The sequence below is a fragment of the Tupaia chinensis genome, unplaced genomic scaffold (assembly GCF_000334495.1).
Source record: "Tupaia chinensis unplaced genomic scaffold, TupChi_1.0 Scaffold000311_2, whole genome shotgun sequence".
Lineage (NCBI taxonomy): Eukaryota > Metazoa > Chordata > Mammalia > Scandentia > Tupaiidae > Tupaia > Tupaia belangeri.
This window is the reverse complement of record NW_006159803.1, coordinates 3,118,682-3,139,639: the sequence shown is the minus strand read 5'-3', so window position 1 is coordinate 3,139,639 and position 20,958 is coordinate 3,118,682. Positions and strand designations below refer to the sequence as shown.

Genomic DNA, 20,958 nt, shown 5'->3' with positions numbered 1-20,958 from the left:
GAGCTGGGCAAATAAATTAAGCTCAAACCAGTGACTGTTACTCCCAGATAATAACTATTATAAAAAGTAGGAGAGAAAATAATGAAACTACTGTCTAAAACATGAGTTCTATGTGACATGTAGATTCCCATTATTTATTCATGGTAGCTCCATCTCCTTAGCCTACAGAGAGCTGGAAGTTGACCATTGATACCACAGAGATTCTTGCCAAGATTTGCAGTGATGCACTTCTGGCCAGTTGGTGGCAACCTGGCAGGAATGGTACAAAGGGGATTCCAGCATTTTATGGAAGGTCGTACTACATTATTGGATGACTTTCCACTCAGAAAAGAAGGAAGCTATTATTTAAACATTTGCATAAGCTTAAAAGAAACAAAGGTTTCAGAAAACAGGATTTTTATAATTGGAAAGAAACTAAAAGATCATCTAGCCCAGTGTTTTTCTCAGCCTCAGCACTACTGACATTTCTGGCTGATTAATTCTGCTGTGGGGAGGCTGTTGGTGTGTTGCAGGATGTTTAGCAGCCTCCTAGTCTGCACCTACTAGATTTCAGTAGCGTTCCCCCACTTAGGTGTAACAGTCAGACACACCCCCAAGGCCAGCTGGTGAAATGATGGTTAAGGCAGCTGAATCCCACATGGCTGACTGACTGTGTGATTTGAGACTCAGATATGGCAGCTTGAAAAACATGCCAGGTACATGTGTGTGCATGCTGAATATCCCTAGATGAGAGTGGCAGAGAAGGGATTGTGGCATGGCCATCCCCCCAGAGGAAGTGCTTTCTCACTTTTCCTGTCTTTCTCTTTTCAGTAAGCACACACACACTATAGGAAAAAAAAAAAGAAGAAAAAGAAGAAGAAAGAAAGACAGAGGAAGGTAGGCAGGCAGGCAGGCAGGCCTCCTGACTTAGCTAGGTATTACCTGGGAACAAGTAGCCCCCAGTTGAGAATCATCTCCTTACAGGTGAAGAGTCCAACATACACATCGTCTTTGAGAACAGAGACAAAATTTATGGCCTGGGTCACTTGATCACGCCTCATCTCTGAACAAACTCAGGCAGAGCCTACTGCTGGGGAATACTGCCAGCTCTGTAGCCCTAGGAACACACCTTCAATGTGGCACGTACTGCAGTGGCTTGGTGTGAGCTTTCTAAGGCAGGGATTGTATCATACATTCTTGTGTATCCCCACGCTCTGGCACAACCTGAGCACCCGGTAACTGGAAAAAGAAATGAAGGAGTGGTTTTAAGCCACAAGTACATTTGTGGATGTGATCTACACAGGAAAACAGACACAAAACAAAGTCAAGAACACCTTGAAAAAAAATTTTGTTGACTTTACTTAGGCATTTGATACTATCGGTGCGCTTAGGCTTCAGTTCTAACAGCCGTTCTGCAGGTTTGGCTGCTCTAGGAAGTACTCAAATATTCTAAGGTTACTCTGTGGCAGTAGGTTTATTTGTCTAGTCATGTCAGAATCACAGACAATATCAGTAGAGTGAATTGGAGGTGTGTAAAGGCCTCATTTAGCTCAGTCTATTTTATGTGCCATATTTGAGAATTTAACTGAAATCTGGAAAGCCAGTATTCCAAGACTTTGGGCTCTGACCCTGTGGGATAGCTTTCTAGGTCATTAGGCTACAAGCATCAGCTGACGTCCTCCAGGAAATTCTCTATAACCACAAAATAATAGTAATAGCCAATAGGAAGGACTAAGTGCTAGTCACCACACTGTTTTCCAACTATTGAGCCACTTAACCTTCACAGCAGCCCTAGGAGAGGTAGTGTTGTTTTCTTTCTTTTTTTGGTTAAGATTTTTGCCATAGGGTGCGTACACTCGCTGGAGAGGGGAGGGGGCAAAGAAAAAGAGAAGGTGAGAAATCACCCCCGAGAGGATAGCCGCACCACAGTCCCTTCTCCTCTATTCTTTTCTTTGGACTTTTGGACACACACATGCACCCGACATGTTTTTCAAGCCACCAGGTCCAAAACACCTAGCTGGCCATGTGAGATCCAGTGCCTTAAGCACCTGGATCTGCTGGCCCTTATTTTCATTTTACCAGTAAAGAACTAAGGTACAGAGAGGTTAAGTTACTTGCCCAAGGTCATTAATTAATTAATTTATTCATTCATTCTATGAGAGAAAGAGAGACAAGTACTCCCAACAAAATCTCCACACTGTGATCTACCCCTAGAAACAGCCAGCCTGGATCATGGGCATGTGTGAACACATGCAACATGCTCACAAAGGTCACAGGATAGGAACACAGGACTTTGTCCATGTAGGTCCTACTGCATTGCCACTGCACAACCACCTGGCCCCCATAGAGCTATCAATGAGTAGAGACAGGATTTGAATCTATGTACAGCTTATATACTCAACCAGTATGCTGTCCTGCTTCCAACATGCTTTTCTGAGCCCTAATGTTTCTCAATTTCTGTAATAATCTTTACTAGAAATCTTATATATGTAGTTTTAAACTTCAGGATGTCTTAAATCAGTTTATAATTATATGCAAAGTATCATGCCACATACAAGGAAGGGAATGGAATGTTTAAGGCAAGGCTCTTTTCTTCAGAGTTTATCATCTCATTGAAGATGTGTATGTTAATAAAAGGCAACATAAGGAAAGAACAAAATTAAGGATTAGATCATATGTGTATGATAGCGTATACCAAAATACATTATTCATGTGACTTAAAAACACTTACATGAGACTCCCATGTACAAAATGGTAATGATAATCTGTACATAATTCACAAATTCTTTGTAAGGATCTAATGAGAGACGGTACTAAAAAAGTATAGTGAAGGGGTCAGCAGCAAGAGTGGTGGTTAAGATGCTGGAATCCCACATGGGCGACTGCAGTTTGAGACTCAGACCTGGAGGCTTACTTTCTCACTTTCTGTCTCTCTGTCTCTCTTTTTCTGGTGAGCACATTTGCCCTGTAGCAAATTTAAAAATAATAATAATAGTGAGAAATAAAATTAAATCATTCTAAAAAAAGTATATTGAAAATGGAATACATAGTAATTTTGTTCAAATATAAGAAAACTAGTAGTAAATGAGTGAACAAGAATGTGTGTAAAAGTCCAGAAGAAGGAATCAGCAGATGGCATAATGGCCATGTCACTGGACTCCCAAGTAGCTGACTGCTGTTTGAGTCCTGGACCTGGTGGCTTGGACTCATGCTGGGCACATGTGCATGCATGCCCAAGATCCCGAGAGGAGAATGGAGAAGAAGGGATTGTGGAGTGGCCGGCCCCCCCGGGGGGGGGGCGGTGATTTCTCGCTTTCTATCTCTCTGTCTCTGTCTTTCTGGCGAGCGCACACCAGGATTGGAAATAGGCTTGACCTTTTATGGCAACTCTGCGCTACTTTAGAAGCAAACGTAACTACAGTGAGATAACAATTTGAGATAATAAAACCTCAAACTTATCACTTGAGAAAATAGATCAAAGTTCATTCTTCTTACTTTAAATTATATCAGTATTTTGAGGGAGATTCTGAATCCAAGACAGCCCTGAGGAAGGATTGTGTCTACTCTGGGCCCTGGAGAGATTTACCTTTGCTCTCCAGGAGAAACTTCAGACGCTTTTCAGCAGCTCTGAGACCTGACATTGACTTCAGAGAATGCCTACTGCTAGGATATGGTGCTCTACTAAGCCAAAAGCTACAAAACTCCATCAGGGGTACAGTGAGGTGATTCCACATGGGGTCTAGAATCCAACAGACTGCAGGTGAATCCTCTCCCTCCTCCACTGTAACCTGAAGTAATGACCCAGCCTCTTGAAATCTCATTTTTTTCAAAGTCCAGTAATAGTAGTCCCAACCTCATGGGATTATTAAAATAATAAAGTAACCTATATAAAGCCTTTAACACATTGCCTAGAGTAAACAGTGTTTAGTTGCTGATTCTGCTGATAGTAATATCTCACATATAGCTTAAATAAGGGTGTACAGAGCAGAGATACTATTCAATCTTCTTTATGTCTGATATGTACCACTGATAGTGATTACTTTATAAGAAAAGTTTGTCACTATAAGCAAAGAAAATAAAATAGAAAAAAACTTGCAAAGTTAAAACTGATTTTCAGTAAACCCTTGATATTTGCTCTTAGTTAGCCGCATAGTTTATATCTCTACGTGTTAAGTGAACATACTGGGTGAGTAGAGTTGATCTTGAGGTAGAAGATCTGAGCAGAAATACAATGAAAGGAAGTTATACTCAGGATCTCTAGATGGCAGTGATCCTTCTCAGCCTAGAGGAGTTCATCTCTTCATCTGACTCCTCAGTTCATGAACTTTTCATTTTCTTATTTTAAAAAATTAATTTTATTTATTATTATTCTAAATTTGCTATGGTGCATGTGCTCACCAGAGAGAGAGAGAAAGTGAGAAAGCAAGACACCATGTCTGAGACTCATACCACGGTTGGCCATGTGCCTTAACTACCACACCATCTGCCAGCCCCTCACTGTAAATTTTCATTCTAAAAAGATGTGATCCAGGATACCACAAGGAATGTAGTCTAGTCTGCACAGAGGAATCTGAATGGTTGAAAGGCAATAATGTTTGGGAGGGACCAGCAGCTGGTATAATGGCTATGTCACTGGACTCTCATGTAGTCGACCACGGTTCGAGTCCCAGACCCAAAGGCTTAAACTCACGCCAGGTGCGTGTGCATGCGTGCCCAAGACTGCAAGAGGAAAATGGAGGGGAAAAAAAGGCAATGATGATTGGTATTCTCTGAGTCAGATATATCTACTCTGCACCAACTACTAAAACTGCAGGTTTGGGAAGAGTCAATAACTCACAGGTTTATGGGTTTTTTTGAGGTTTTTGCTATAGGGTACGTGTACTCGCCAAAGAGACAGAGAGAGACAGAAATTACCTCAGATTATTTATGTTTTGCTTCTAAAACCTTTTTTTCTTCTGAATTTTATATTGATGTGTTAATTTATATCCAATGACCAATAAGTTACCATGAGGACATTTCTTCCTTATTAACAAATCTGTTTGAGTAGTCAATTACGACTTGCCCCTAAAAGTAAAAACTAGGAGTCAGTGAAATTAGGGCAGGCTTCTGTAAGAAATAATTGACTTAGACCTTGAGAAAGAAACAGGCAGAACTGAAAATACTAAATTGTAAGGAATGTAAGGGCTAAGAAACCCTAGGCTTGGGAACCAGCAGTTAGCGTAATGGCTATGTCGCTGGACTCCCACGTAGTCGATCGTGGTTCGCGTCCTGGACCCGGTGGCTTAAAACTCACGCCGGGCGCATGTGCGTGCGTGCCCAAGATCCCGAGAGGAGAATGGAGGAGAAGGGATTGCGGCGTGACCATCCCCCCTGGGGGGTGATTTCTCGCTTTCTGTCTCTATGTCTCTCTCTGTCTGTCTGGCGAGCGCACGCACCCTATAGCAAAAATTTCTCCAAAAAAAAAAAAAAAAAGAAACCCTAGGGTTTAGTGTTGGACCCACCCATGATGGATAAATTAAAAGATTGGAGCATTGGGAGGGTTAGACATTTGGGGTTAGGCATTAAAGATGAGATTAAATGTAATGGTGAATATTAAATTGAAAAGGAAAACTTGGGGAGGAGAGGGATTGAAGGCACAAGGATGGGATAGCAAAGTAGGCCCAAAATAAAGAGACAGAAAGGGAAGTGACTGCCAACCTTGTTCGGAAATAAGTGCAGGGGGTCAGCAGGTGACATGGTGGTTAAGGACACTGGACTCCCACATGGCTGACCACAATTCGAGTCCCGGACCTGGCGGCTTGCTTGCTCTCTCTCTCTCTCTCTTGCTCTCACTCTGTCCCTCTCTGGGCAAATTAAAATAAATAAATAAAGTTAAATTAATTATTAAAAAAAAAGAAAGAAAGAAGTGCAGGATGAATTACAATGAAGCTATGAGTGTCAGAGCCAGTTTGACAGAGGAAATGCAAATGAAGTTTTGGCACAAGAAAGTGAAGGTGTGGGAGTGGATAATCACTCAAGGTTATGAAGACAACACTTCAAATTAGGGCAGTGATTGAATTAGATGAAATCAAGATAAACGGTTGGTAATTTAAAAAGAAAATAACTTTAGCTCCATATCACAATTCTAAATCCTTTAAAACTAGCAATAGTTAAAGAAGAAAAAATATTTGACCCAGCCATAGTAGTAAGTACTGGACATTATTGCTTGGCAGACTAAGACCACATGGAAGTCTCAGGTTCTATTACCAGGCATCGTGATAGCTGGGTACAGTGGTGTGCACTTGTAGTCCCAGCCCCTCTGAAGGCAGAGGCAGGAGGATTGTGACACAATGAGATCTTGCCTTAAAAAAAAAAAATTATACATGTACACACCACATAAAACAAAATAAACAAAACGGAATATATGTGTGTGTGTGTGTATACATATATATATATATAGTCATACTTTCCGAAGTGCCTCTGTTTCTTAATTATTTAATTATCTCCTGCGGTCAGCAGGTGATGCAGTAGTTAAGGTGCTAGGCTCCCATGTGGCAAACCACAGTTTGAGTCTCAGAACTGGCGGCTTGCGTTCTCACTTTCTCTTTCTCTCTTATGAGTGAAAGAGCCTTGGAGCAAATTAAAACATAATCATAATGATAAGTAATTCTTTTTTTAAAAAAAAAATTATCTCCTTACGGCTGGCTAGAGGGTTCTAACTTTCTGGATGATTTCTGGGCAGAAATACTTTTTTCCTCCTAAATCTGTCAAGTTCACAAATCTTTGTTTTTGTTTTTGTTCTGTTTTTTTAGAGATTTTTGCTATAGGGCACATATGCTCACTGAAAAGTCAGAGACAGAAAGCAAAAAATCCCCCCGGGGGGGTTGGCCATGCCATAATCCCTTCTCCTCCATTCTCCCCTTAGGATCTTGGGCACGCATGCACACGTGCCCGGCATGAGTTTCAACCCTCTAGGTCCGGGACTTGAACTCCAGTTTGCCATGTGGGCATCCAGTGACATAGCCATTACGCCATCTGCTGGTCCCAAGTTTACAAATCTTAAGGTCCACTGCAAGCTTCAGCTAATAGGCTCTTAATAAAACAAGTACAGTGTTAGGGAATCCGCAATCCAAGCCACTGAGGCCAAGGAGACAACTTAGTTGTTTGAAACCAAGTTCCAACTTAAGAGAGGTCAGTTCCTGTCCTGTCTCCCAGGAGCTCCACCCCTTAGATTTATGTAGTGCTGTGTAACATAGGACAGAGAGCTCAATATCTTACTTGAAGACTTGCAATTAAAAGAATTAATATAGGTACGGAGAAGTTCATGATTACTCGCTAATGACAAATACAATAAAACACTGTAAGCTGAAAAATAAGTATTAGGAAAATTTATCTGTAGTCCTTAGACAAGGACTTTTAAGCTTGTGGCATTTTTTGAGAACATATACATAATTGGGCTAGAAAAGGTCCAGAAATGATATTGTGTTTTCTATTTTAAAATTAGCAGGCAAAAAAATACAATTCACCTCCGGAAAATCAACCAGTTGGTAGTGCATTTGCCCCCAAGCCAGCAGGCATGAGGGAAGGAAGTGGCATGCCTTCTCCATGGGATTCTTCACTGCTGGAAAATGAGTTTTTCCAAGGTAAGTCTAGGCATTAAAATGTTCTGTAATTTTGGCTTTATAAAAATAAAACTTAAAAAAATTCTCTTGGGAACTCCTGGTACTAAATTTACCAAGGCAAATAACTACAGTTTGTTTTAATGTGCTCGAAACATAACAAACACTATATTTTTCAAGCCCTTTTGTTTTTCTTATCTGAAAGGGATACTGATACATGTTATTAGCACAAATATTAATGAACCTTGTGATAAAAATAATCTAAGCAAATATTCTCAGATTGAGGACTGATAGATATATAGAATGGCAATAATGTTTAATTTTTTTTTTTGAGAGGTTTTTGCTATAGGGCGCGTGTGCTCGCCAGACAGACAGAGAGAGACAGAGAGACAGAAAGAAGTGAGAAATCACCCCCCAGGGGTGATGGCCACGCCGCAATCCCTTCTCCTCCGTTCTCCTCTTGGGATCTTGGGCATGCAGGCACACGTGCCCGGTGTGAGTTTTAAGCCACCGGGTCTGGGACATGAACCGTGGTCCCCTACATGGGAGCCCAGTGACAAAGTCATTACACTAACTGCTGGTCCCATAATGTTTAATATTTAACCTCAGATAAAAAGGAAATACATCTTTCAGAAATACATCTAAAAAGTCTATCATAATAGACTTTTATTGTTCCTGATTAGGACCTGAATGCACTATGATGAAATCTAATTGTCATTATACAATTAACTTTGTACAATAGATAATGATAACAACTGAGATAGATTCCAAAAGTACCACATGTACCTTGTTATTGTATAATCATAGTCTACCTTTAAATTGGTTATACCGTGTCAAAATAAGCCTGGTTATTTGAAAACTTAACTGTAAAGTCATTTATCAGCTTCACTTTGAGGAACTTAATTCCATTTGCAAAGGTAATGACAACACCTTGATTCTATTGTGTGGTACAGTTAGTTACCCAAGGAACTTCCTTCAGTAAGAAGGTTCCTAGCAGAAACCTAGAGGAAAATCTCTGTTCCCAAGTTTTGTTTGAAAAGAAGAGCTACTGTTTATGGATTGAAAAAAGTAAACTGAGCTTTCCGAAAAGAAAGAATGGGAATTTTTCTGACTTCAGGAGTATGAGTAAAATACCATTGTTAATTTGGGATTCTAACTGACTTTGAATAATTTAAAAATTCTATTATGAGGATGTTAATAATGGTTACCTGATAGGATCCCAAGTTATTTCACCTCTTTTGTTATACTTTTCTGTATTTTCTATTGTACCTAAATAAGAAGACTTTCAAAAGTTCATGGAAAAAATGGGATCAAAGTATGAGTTTAAGGCCAGCAGGTGGCATGGTGATTAAAGTGACTGCATCCCACATGGTGAGCTATATGGTTGGAGCCCAGACCTGATGATTTGAAAAGCATGCCAGGTGCCACACATGTGTACCCAAAACCTTGAAAGAAGAAAGTAATAGGAGAAAGGATTAAGATTTGACCCCCTCCCTCTGGGGGTGGGATGCTTTCTCATCTTCCCTCTCTCCAGTGAGCATATATGCCCTCTGGCAAAAATTTTTAAAGAGTATGAGCTTTAGTACAAAAAACCTGAAATCTATTTTTTTTCATAATATGCATTTTCCTTGACCTTTCTAAGCCCCCTGCCATATATTGATTGCTTTTTTAATTAAAGACCCCTGCCATATATTGATTGCTTTTTTAATTAGGAAAAGATGTAAGGGGGGAATAAAAGCATAAACAGCTTAAAAGGGAAACTAGAGATGAAGATCAAAGAGCTTTTTTATTATCATTTGTTGGTTTTATTTTTTTGTTTTGTTTTTGTTTTTTGAGAGATTTTTGCTACAGGGAGCATGCGCTTACTGGAGATACAGAGAGAGAGAGAGAGAGAGAGAGAGACAGACAGACAGAAAGCAAGAAATCACCCCCAGGGGGATGAGCACACCACAATCCCTTCTCCTCCAGTCTCCTCTCAGGATTTTGGGCAGGTGCACACATGCACCTAACCTGAGTTTAAGCCATTGGGTCCAGAACTCGAATCGTGGTCAAATACGTGGGAGTTTACAACGTAACCATTACGCCACCTGCTGGTCCATTATCATTTGTTTTAAAGATAATTTTTAATTCATGGCTCTATTTTAGAACCATATTATATTTTGGCAGTGCTTAAGTCTCTTCTAGATATAGAGAATGTATTATTTTGGGAAGTAAGAATAAATAAATATTTTTTCATTAAAACATTGACTGGATGATTTTACAGACTTCCTTAGTTACAGATTCATAACACTCAAGATTAGTTCTTTTGTTAGCTGTGTAGACTTAATAGAACCAATCTACAAACAAAATGGAGTGGGGAAGATCCAGAACAGACATCACAAATCCCTTTAGCGCCTGTGCTAAATAGTTGGCATGTCACATGTGCTCAGACATTGATTTGCCTCAGTTGCCTTCTCATTATACAGTTGTATTAAAAATAATTTTTTTAGAGAGATTTTTGCTAAAGGGCACATGTGCTCACTGGGAGAGACAAAGAGAAAGAAAGCAAGAACTCGCCCACCCCTCATCCACTGCCAAGGGGGATTGCCATGACACAATCTCTTCTCTTCCACTCTCTTCTCAGGATTTTGGACATGAATGCACATGCACTTGACATTAGTTTCAAGCTGCTGGGTCCGGGACTTGAACTGCGGTTGGCTATGTGGGAGTCCAGTGACACAACCAATCTGATCATCCCACAGTAAACATTTTTAATGCAATTTAAAATAATCAAGGAGACTACACCATTTATTTAACTCAGAAGGAAAGACTTATGGGACCAGCCCCAGAGCATTAATGGTTAAGGGAACTGGATCTCACACAGCAAACTGTGATTCAAATCACACTCCTAGTAGCTTGAACAACATGCCAGGCACGTGTACACATTGCCCAAAATTCCAACAGGATGGAGAAATAGAAGAGAAGAAATTATGGTGTGACCACACCCCCACTGGGGAGTGCCTTCTTCCTCTCTCTCTGTCTTTTTATCTCTGATGAGCACATACACCCTCTGGCAATTAAAAGAAACAAGATTTCTATGAGCCAAAAATTTCTTTAGCAATATAAATAATACACTTAAATAATATTATAATTTATTTTCATGTTGGATTTTATTTTCACTAATGAATATTTCTTCAATAAATACATAACTGTATTTGTATTGATTGTGATAAGAATGTGATTAAATATATCTATTACACTGATTCTTTTTAAAAAAACGTCTAAAAAAATACTTTAAAAATGATGGTTCTTAGGCAAGGAGGTGGCATAGTAGTTAAGGCACTGGACTCCCAAATGGTTAACCATGGTTCAGTCCTGGACCCAGTAGCTTAAAAATCATGCTAGGTACATGTGTGAACATGCCTAAAATCCCAGGATGAGAATGAGAAAAGAAGGGATTGTGGCATGGCCATCCCCCCTAGGGAGTAATTCCTCACTTTCCCTCTCAGGCTCTCTATTTATCGCTGGTGAACGCACATGCCCTGTGACAAAAATTTTAATAAAAACATTTTAAAAATGTGATGCCATTCAAATCCTAACAGGTTTTTACTGAGAGAAAGTGGAATATATGATTAAATAAATACAATTTGAAAATACCAACTATATCACTGAAAATATGTAATTACTTGCCTGAGATCATAGAGACTGTGGTTCTAGTAAGCATGAGCCCTGGGTCTTGACGTGGCCTAGGTCCTTGGTATTATTAGGTCACTGGGTCTTGATGTGGACACCATCCTCTGGCCTTGTTACTGAGAGAAAAGTAATCATGGTTTGACAACAGCAGCTTCACATTATTGTAAAACTATGAGTTTGTCTTGCAGTGAAATCATCTTTATAGTTCATAAAAAGCAAAAAATGAAATGTGACCTTTTATAGCCCAGTGGTTGCAGTGCACAGTGGTTGAATGCTTGGACTCAAGAGACACAGAGTAAGGGCTCAGTGAGGTGTGTGACCCTGGCAGTTTACTTATCTCCCCATGTGTCATTTTCTTTACTACAAAATGAGAATAGTAATGGTACCAACCTTGTAAGGTTATGTGAGGATTTAATGAGTCAATATATTAAGTGCTTAGAACTGAGCCTGACACATAGAAATAATCTTTTATATGAATGTTAATGGATCCCAATTTTTCCAGAAAAAAATGATCTACCATTAGCGTATCACTTAACAATATTATATAATTTTAAAAGAATTATTTATTTTATTTTGTTGTTACTATTATTTTTTTTTAATTTGACCAGAAAGAGACAGAGAGAGAGAGAAAGGGAAAGTGAGAAAGCAAGCTGCCAGATCTGGGACTCAAACCATGGTCAGCCATATGGCAGTCCAGCACCTTAACCACTGCACCATCTGCTGGCCCCCCAATTTTTTAAAATTTTTAATAAATAATTATTTATTTTAATTTTTATTTATGCATTCATTTATTTTAATTTGATCAGAGAGAGAGAGAGGGAAAGTCAGAAAGCAAGCCACCAGGTCTGGGACTCGAACCATGGTCAACTATGTGGGAGTGTCCAGCGTTTCAACCACCATGTCACCTGGTGGCTCCAACCCCCCAATTTTTAATTATCTGTATTGCTCAAGTACATTCAACTACGTATGTTTAGAAATTAGATGGTAACAGGGGACCAGCAGATGGTGTGGTGGTTAAGGTGCTGGACACTCCCACATGACTGATCATGGTTTAAGTCCCAGGCCTGGCAGCTTGCCCTCTCACTTTCTCCCTCTCTCTGTCTCTAGACAAATTAAAATAAATGAATTAATAAATAAAATTAAATAATTAAAAAAAAGAAATTAGATGGTAGCAGTGGTAATGCCATTTTCTTAACAATACAAATGAGAAATAGCACACTATTTATAGAATCTCATTTCTGTTACAATCTCATGAGGTAAATACAGGTGGAAATAGTTTTTAAAGGAATTATTATATTATATTTATTTACTTATTTTATTTTTTAATATGAGCAAAGAGAGGGAAAGTGGGAAAGCAGGCTGCCAGGACTCCAACCACAGTACAGTGCCTCAACCACCACACCACCCACTGGCCCTTAGTTGGAAATGTTATAGTGACTAAGTGACATGAAAGAAACTGAAAGATACAGCTTAATAATACCCAAAATTACCCTGTTATTCAGTGGTATAAGTGATACTGCAATTTACTTACTAGTTCTCTTTTATGACTAGCTTGTCTTGTGAGGGTGCTTGTGTTTGCCAGAGAGAAGAGAGAGAGAAAGTACCCCCATGGGGCCACAATCCTTTTTCCTGCATCTCTCCATCCCATCAGGATTTGGAGTGTGCACACACACACTGAGTGTGTTTTTCAAGGCATTGGGACCAGATTCAAAACACAATTGGCTGTGTGGAATCCAGCTTCCTGTGCACAGGACTAAACTGCTGTGTTATGAGGTTGGCCCACTAGCCCATGGCTTATAAAAAGTCAGTATACTTGGGGCCAGCAGGTGGTGTGGTGGTTAAGACACTGGACTCCCACGTGACCAACCATGGTTTGAGTCCCAGACATAATGACTTGAAAAAAATCACACCAGGCGCATGTGAATGGATGTCCAAAATCCCAGGAGGAGAATGGAGAAGAAGGGATTGTGGCAAGGCCATTGCCCTGTGGGTGATTTCTTACTTTCTCTCTCTCTTACTTTCTCTCTCTCTTACTTTCTCTCTCACTTTCTCTCATTGCCCTGTGGGTGATTTCTTACTTTGTCTCTGTCTCTTTCCAGCGAGCATAGGTGCCCAATGGCAAAACAAAACAAAACAAACCTCAGTATACATTAGATGTACTAAAGAAACCATGATAAAAATCCATTATTAGGAAAAAATATAGCTTTATGTAATTGAGGCATTATGGAGATGTACTTTGAAAAAGTATAATTTTTTATACTTTTGTGTGGAGACCAACAGGTGGTTGGTAGTTAAGGTGCTGGACTCCCACATGGTCAACCGCAGTTTGAGGCCAAGATCTGGTGGCTTGAAATTCAACACCAGACACATGTGCATATGTGCCCAAAGTCCCAAGAGAACGGAGGAGAACAGATTACGCCGTGGCCATCCCCCTGAGGGTGATTTACTTTCTGTCTCTCTGGTGAACGCACAAGCCCTATAGAAAAAATCCCTAAAAGAAAAAAAAAAAAAAGGTGTGGGAAAAAAAACTTCTGTTGCAATCTTCTAAAAGTTAGGCTATCTTAAAAGCATATTCAAAATTAATTTCATCACATTTATGATAATATTGTAAGAATAAAATGATAAGTGATTATGTTTCTCAAAGAACCTCCAACAACTCAAATTATTATTAAATTATAAAGTCATACACAAAACCAAAATTGATTCATATCCTCTTTTCAGTTTTAGATGATTTGGATAGCAAACTGGCTCAGGAGCAAGCTGCAAGCTCAGTGAATACCAGACCATCCCACAACTATGAATCAAGAATGCAGTTCAGTCATGTTTACTCCAGTGGGAACAGGCATAATAGTATCATTGGAAGACACAAAAATCGCTACAATGAAACCTCAAAGATGTCTATCTATGACATCCTAAGGCCAGGAACTCCTAGGGAAGGTTTTAAAACCTTTTCTCCTAGGACAAGGACAATTTATGATATGTACAGGACAAGGGAGCCCCGAACCATGAAAGAAGACTATGTGCAAAAGAATACTTTTGGTAGTACTTCTCTGTGTTTTGACGGCAGGCAACGATCAGCCTCACCAGCCACAGGACATTTCACAGCAAGAAGCTTACATTTTCCAGCCACAACTCAGAATAAGAGTGGGTTTGGACTACCAACCTATCAACAGAGCCCAAAGAGAACTCCTTTATCATCTATTATATGGAATAGATCAGATTCTTCAAGAGATAGGCAGAACCAAGAAGAGGTTTTGAGGGCACCCTCACCTATGGAAATTGACCCTGTTGACTGGTATACATATCCCAAGGGTTTTCAAGAGAATAGGAGACCTGAATTATACCATTCACAGAATATTTATCAGCCTGTTAGTTTAAATTCTACCAGGAATAATGCGATGAGTCCTGACATATTTGAGAACTCAGAAAATATGCCATTCTACCATCGAAACAACCTATTTGCTAGGTCTTTCTTTAGCAATACCTTTGGACGAAGCAGAGAACAGAGATTTGAACATAGTCCTTTTTGGGGCCAACAGAAAGAACATTTTTCCTGGCCAGACTTTCATCAAAGCAGAAAACCATTCACTCCTGACAGAGACTTTGAAATGATTTCCGTTCAAGAAAACAGTGCATCAGCTGTTCATGGCTATAGTGTTCCTTCTCAACATTGGGGATCAGTTTCTCCTGGTACAGATTTTCCCACAGGCCCAGAAGAACCATATTCTTGGCATTCTAATTTTCATACATCTGCACAAGAGAACATGGAGATGTCACAAGGTAATGGGAACCGAGTGACCCCTCATTTCACTATACCACTTGTTGGCTCCATGACTAGTTCAAGCTATCACATCAAATCTGGTGGGATGGAATATCAACATGACAGTTCTCCAGTAGAAATACCTATAAACAAAGAACCTTACTCGTTTGAAATGGCTCATACTCTAGCATCCTCATTCCAGACTTCCGTCCCCCAGATTCCTGATGACACAAGAAATCCTCATAGTCCAGACTTTCAGATTCCCACAGTCAGTTTGCAGAAGTGTATTCCAGATAAGCCTGATTCTCTTCCAATAAGGAGCCACACAGAAGTCACGTCAACCAACAATGATTCAGTTGATTCTCTGCTTCTTGCTGAAAGCCAGCCCGATATTTTGATCACAAATGTTAACCATGAGAAAGACTCAAATGAATCTATTTCAGAAGAAGATAAACAACTAAGCAAGATGGACCAGACAAGCAAAACAGGTGAAGTACTCCAACATGTTTCACAGACAGTGATGTCTAACCCTTTACCTGATTTTCAAAATCCCCTCTATCAGGACACAGCCAGGAGCAAGAGGTTTGGCCTTAATGAATCTACCTCAGTGAGTTCAAAAAGGTCATCCAGAGTGTTTTCAAGGAAAGATAACTCCCAAATGTACATACCACACAGAGATAAAGCCAGTGAACTTAAAAAAGATAAGAATTTTGCTGGGAACAGAAAACTTGGCTTAGCGATTTCCCCTCCATTCATTCAAGAAAGCAGAACACCACCATCTTTCCTCAGGCCAAATCAAAGTTGTCACCAGGAATTAACAGTAAGTAATGAGAATATTTCAAGCATTATTAGAAATAACCACTGGACTTCTGAAACTGTTGATAATAAAAATGCACAGTCTCTAGAAAAGTCTGTTATTTTAGATACCAAGGGAGAACAATGTACCACAGTTCACTCCACCAACTGTACCAAGTTGGCTGCCAGCCAGATCTCATGTGATTCTTTTGATCTGTCATCAGGTGCACTAGAAGAATCTTCACCATCAAATAATTCTTTCCTTGATACTCCTGTGATTCCTTCTACTACTGCGCTCTTCAGGAGAAGTCATTCAGATGAAGATCCACCTCTGGGAAAAGGAGAAACAGACAATGTTAGTGAAAACCAAAATAATCAATTTGCTGTAAGCCCCTCAGAAAACCTAAAAAGTAGTGACAGTGATATGCCTGTACATGATGAAACAGTTGATACTGCCAAACACCATTCAAACTCTCCTTTCAAGAATGGAAGGAAGAAAGGAAAAGTAAGACGTCACATATCCTGTATTGAAAAGTTAAGCAAAACAGAAAGTAGATTAACACCTGCAAGTGATAGCAACAGCCTCACTGAGGTAAATCAAAGCAATCCCAAAGCTTCTGGGCTTGATTCAAGTTATTGTACCTTGCCAAGAAAATCAGCCAGTTTTCTCATAAATAGTAGACAGTCAGAAAATAAGATATTGGGTGTTTCACTTCGGAATGGGCCACTTCCATTCCAAGTCACCGACCATGTAGAAGACCCAGTAGGGAAGTACACATCAAAAAAATTCAGTCCCAGGTTTCCTGAGTCAGTGAGTGAACCTTCCAAAGTAATTTCAGACTTGGTCCCAGGAGCATCTGAAGCCACAGAAAGAATGACAAATACGAAAATCACTGGATCTGCCTCTGTTAGAAAAGGACCACTTCCATTCCTCATCAAGAGAACTGTATCATGTCCTGCAGGGGAGCCATATGCCTCAAATGGAAAAGATGAAAGAAAAAAATCATCAGTCTCAGACACAGATGCCTCTGCTATAACACCACAGCCTCAGGAGAAAATTATTAACTCCGTGGAAAGTGACTCATCTGCTAGAGATCATTCTTTAACCAAAAGACACAACCAAAAGGTATATTCTCAAGAGTGTACTGAGAAGGATGGTAAAACTGCTGCTTCCAGGACAGGCACATTTTCCCTTTTGAATGCAGACCCTTTACCTTTTTGCTCAGATGTATTAGGAAAAGAGAGTGGGAGAACATTACATAAATTTAAAACTACTAGTATGTTTTCTGTTTCTGGTGATGAAGATAATGTAAAATGTCTTGAAGTGGTTTCAGTATATTACACTCTACCAAGAAAACACAGCAAAAAATTTTATGACCTCCTTCAACAATATACACAAAATACCAATTCACTTATAGAATCACTTCAAGTAGAGACTGAAACATTTCCTGATGTTTTGGTAAAAGATAAATTGAGTTATTCTATGCATGACCAGTCAAAAGCACCTTCATCTGAAGATCTAAAGATGTCGATCTATTCTGCCCAAAAGAACATTCATTGTCTTTCTGACACTACTGAAAATATGACTGTCCTGCAATTACCAAATAGGGGATCCTCAGAGCCTATGTTCCAGGAAATGGCTTCTGTTAAGACAGATATTTCTTTTCAGAGCGGAGACTCTAAAGCTGGAGAGATTTTCTCAGATGATTTATCTGGAACATTTCTAGGTGATTCAAAAATCAGGAAAGAGAGAGAGAGAGAATTGCAAAGTAGAACTGTGCATAGTTCATTAATGCTTCCAAAAAAATATGTTACAGAAGAAAAATCTGAAAATTGCCAACAATTCATCAATTCAGGTAACGGTGGCCCCTCTTTTCTCCCAGACCATTCAGAAGATAATGTTGAAAACCCTCAAACTGGAAAGAGTTCTGAGGAGTATGTAGATAGTGACATAACCATTTTATCTACTGGAAGTGGAAAGTGTCCTCAGAAAGATATCACAGCCATAGCTGTAGATGACAGCTCCAAGGGATCACAACCGGGGCAAGTCAGAGGAGAAGTTGGAACAGATTGCCAGAAAATGACTGATAATCTACTTTCTGATTCAGAAAGCCAGGCCTCTGCTCTTATTCCAGCACTACATAAACTACGACTTGTTGAGGAGACTTATTCAGGTGACCCAGATTTACGGAATTTGCAGTCTGAACCTAGAGAAATGCCACGAAGTTGTCATGATGTAAATATGACAGAGAGCAGGAAGGCTAAAAATGAAATGCAGAAGTCATCATGGGATCAACCTTCAGTTCCTGAAGGAAATAATAAAAATAAAACCAACTTCGAAGACCTAGGAAAAGGCAGAAACAGATCTTCAGCCAAACACAGATTAGCAGCTGTGTGTAAAGCAAACAGAAAATTCTCATCTAAAGATTTAAGCCCCAGAAGACATGTAGCTACTATCTTCCCCCAAAGCAAGAGCAGATCTGGTTTTGGATCTTTATCTCCTGGCATGCTGGAGTGCAACTCACTGTCCTCTAAGCCTACGCCAAGGTTCACAGAATCCACAGATGGAAGCAGGTTGAGTAATGATGAGATGAATGTGAAAACATCTGAGAACTCTCTCCAAGCTACAGTAATATCCAACAGAGAAATGTCTACACACCCCAGTGATCAGAAACCTGACAGAATTTCACAACTACATCAGAATGATTTTAAACATGTCTCAGAATTGCCACCAACACATGAGAATTCTAAAGATGCTCAGATTTTGGAAAAAGGGTCAGGAGCCCCAGCCCAGTTCACATTCTCTAGCCTCAGGGTAGAAGGCTTCTCTGACTATCAGGAGAGGCTAAGTCCTCCTTTTGCAGTGGAGCTTGCACAGCAATCTACAATAAACATCCCACTGGCCAGTTGTCAGAAGCAACAAGAGAGTGCCTCATCTCTGGAGTGGGAACCTGAGCCACAACTCCATCGTTCAAGGAGTTTAAAAAGCATCAATGTGCATGGTAATGTGCTACGCAAAAGTCATCCTCCCAAAGTCAGGGAGCGCCATTATTCTGAAAGTACTTCCATTGACAATGCCCTGAGTCAAATGACCCTTGGGGATGAATTCTCTATTAACAATGGGTACAGTCGAAGATTCAAATCTTTTTCTGAACTTCCCTCCTCTGATGAAAATGAAAATTGGACTCTGTATAGCAGCAGGACAAAAACGGGTCCCAAGTCTACTACATCCATATCCAGACCTATTGACTATGGGATTTTTGGGAAAGAGCAACAGTTGGCTTTCTTGGAAAATGTAAAGAGGTCACTTACACAAGGAAGATTATGGAAACCAAGTTTTCTTAAGAACCCTGGCTTCCTGAAGGATGATGTAATTAACCCTCCCAACCCATCAGAGTCATTGAGTTCAAATTCCCCTAGCAGTCAGTTGCCATCAGATGGTTTATCTCCAAGTGAACCACTTAATATCTATGAGGAGGACCCTGTGGACTCAGACTGTGACACAGACACAACCACAGATGATGAATACTACCTAGATGAAAATGACAAAGAGTCAGAACTGTGAGATTTTTTCAATAAAATGCAAAACTTTTTCACTCAGAGCTTATAGTGGAAATAGTGGAAATATGTATGCCCTGCAGGAAGACAAACATAGATTTAGTCTGGGCAGTGTCTATTCTGCAACAATCCAAATTCTTCCTCACCCTCCTCCACACCCTGTATGTGCAATTTGAGTTCTAGAACAATAAATTTTTGTTTGGAGGGATTCTCTGATATTTTCTCCCTTTATATATGCTCTTGGCCTACCTCCCCTCAGCTTAAATCTCTAATTCACTGTCCACTTTTGTTTTTCTCCTTTACTTTCCCCATAACTCGTTTCCTTATTATTTACAACCCCATTATCTCAAGCATTTATAAGACTTATTAATTACCCAGTCCAACTGCAAAATTCTGTATTGTTCTTCTTGTCCACACCCTGTACTCATGGCATTAAATAAAACGTAGAGACAATGACAATGGAGTAAAATATCTTTGACTCATCAGAGTTTTTTTGCATGTTTGTTTTTCAAACAAAGATAAGGAATTTTTATAAGGGCATATTATTATATCCATAATGGGACCCAGGAAGTATCTGTTTAAAGCATTTGTCAAAGGGATATATTCAGAACTGTGAGATTTTTTCAATAAAATGCAAAACTTTTTCACTCAGAGCTTATAGTGGAAATATGTATGCCCTGCAGGAAGACAAACATAGATTTAGTCTGGGCAGTGTCTATTCTGCAACAATCCAAATTCTTCCTCACCCTCCTCCACACCCTGTATGTGCAATTTGAGTTCTAGAACAATAAATTTTTGTTTGGAGGGATTCTCTGATATTTTCTCCCTTTATATATGCTCTTGGCCTACCTCCCCTCAGCTTAAATCTCTAATTCACTGTCCACTTTTGTTTTTCTCCTTTACTTTCCCCATAACTCGTTTCCTTATTATTTACAACCCCATTATCTCAAGCATTTATAAGACTTATTAATTACCCAGTCCAACTGCAAAATTCTGTATTGTTCTTCTTGTCCACACCCTGTACTCATGGCATTAAATAAAACGTAGAGACAATGACAATGGAGTAAAATATCTTTGACTCATCAGAGTTTTTTTGCATGTTTGTTTTTCAAACAAAGATAAGGAATTTTTATAAGGGCATATTATTATATCCATAATGGGACCCAGGAAGTATCTGTTTAAAGCATTTGTCAAAGGGATATATGAGAAGCTAAATCCCTAGTAAGTCTATAGAAGTACTCCCAGGAATTCCTCTGAAACAGTTTGTGAAGACTGAGTTAATAACTCAATCAGCCTTTAAAGGTTGATTTTTAATCAAGCCCAGGACTAATTTTATTTTCCATTTTTCTCATCTGGTGTGTTTCATTCATATAAATTAAAGACAATGATAGGTGTTGGTGAAGTATATAGAGATCTGGAACTGATAGAAATGTAACAAAAAACTATATTATTATCCTCCTACCCATTGTCTTGACAAGACACAAAATGCCAAAGCAACTTTACGTTGTTCCCATGAAACTCCAAATTAATAAAGATGAGATAACTAACACAAAAGGTATTCTTCTGATCTGTCAACTGGTTTGAACAAGTTTTGGC

The 20,958-nt window shown here is 39.5% G+C and overlaps 1 protein-coding gene across 2 annotated transcripts in view; it reads left to right on the top strand.

Moving 5' to 3' along the window:
* EXPH5 (exophilin 5) overlaps window positions 1-19,407 on the top strand; it is a 92,651-nt gene extending 73,244 nt beyond the window's left edge. The window contains exons 5-7 of one of the 2 annotated variants that reach the window (XM_006150961.3): window positions 7,463-7,601; window positions 13,971-15,497; window positions 16,029-19,407. In XM_006150961.3, coding sequence (XP_006151023.1) covers window positions 7,463-7,601; window positions 13,971-15,497; window positions 16,029-19,369 — 5,007 coding nt within the window. In that variant the 3' untranslated portion in view covers window positions 19,370-19,407. Of the gene's footprint in view, window positions 1-7,462; window positions 7,602-13,970 lie in introns of both variants that reach the window. The other variant, XM_006150960.3, reaches the window with a different exon arrangement.
* The last annotated feature ends 1,551 nt before the right edge of the window (window positions 19,408-20,958 follow it).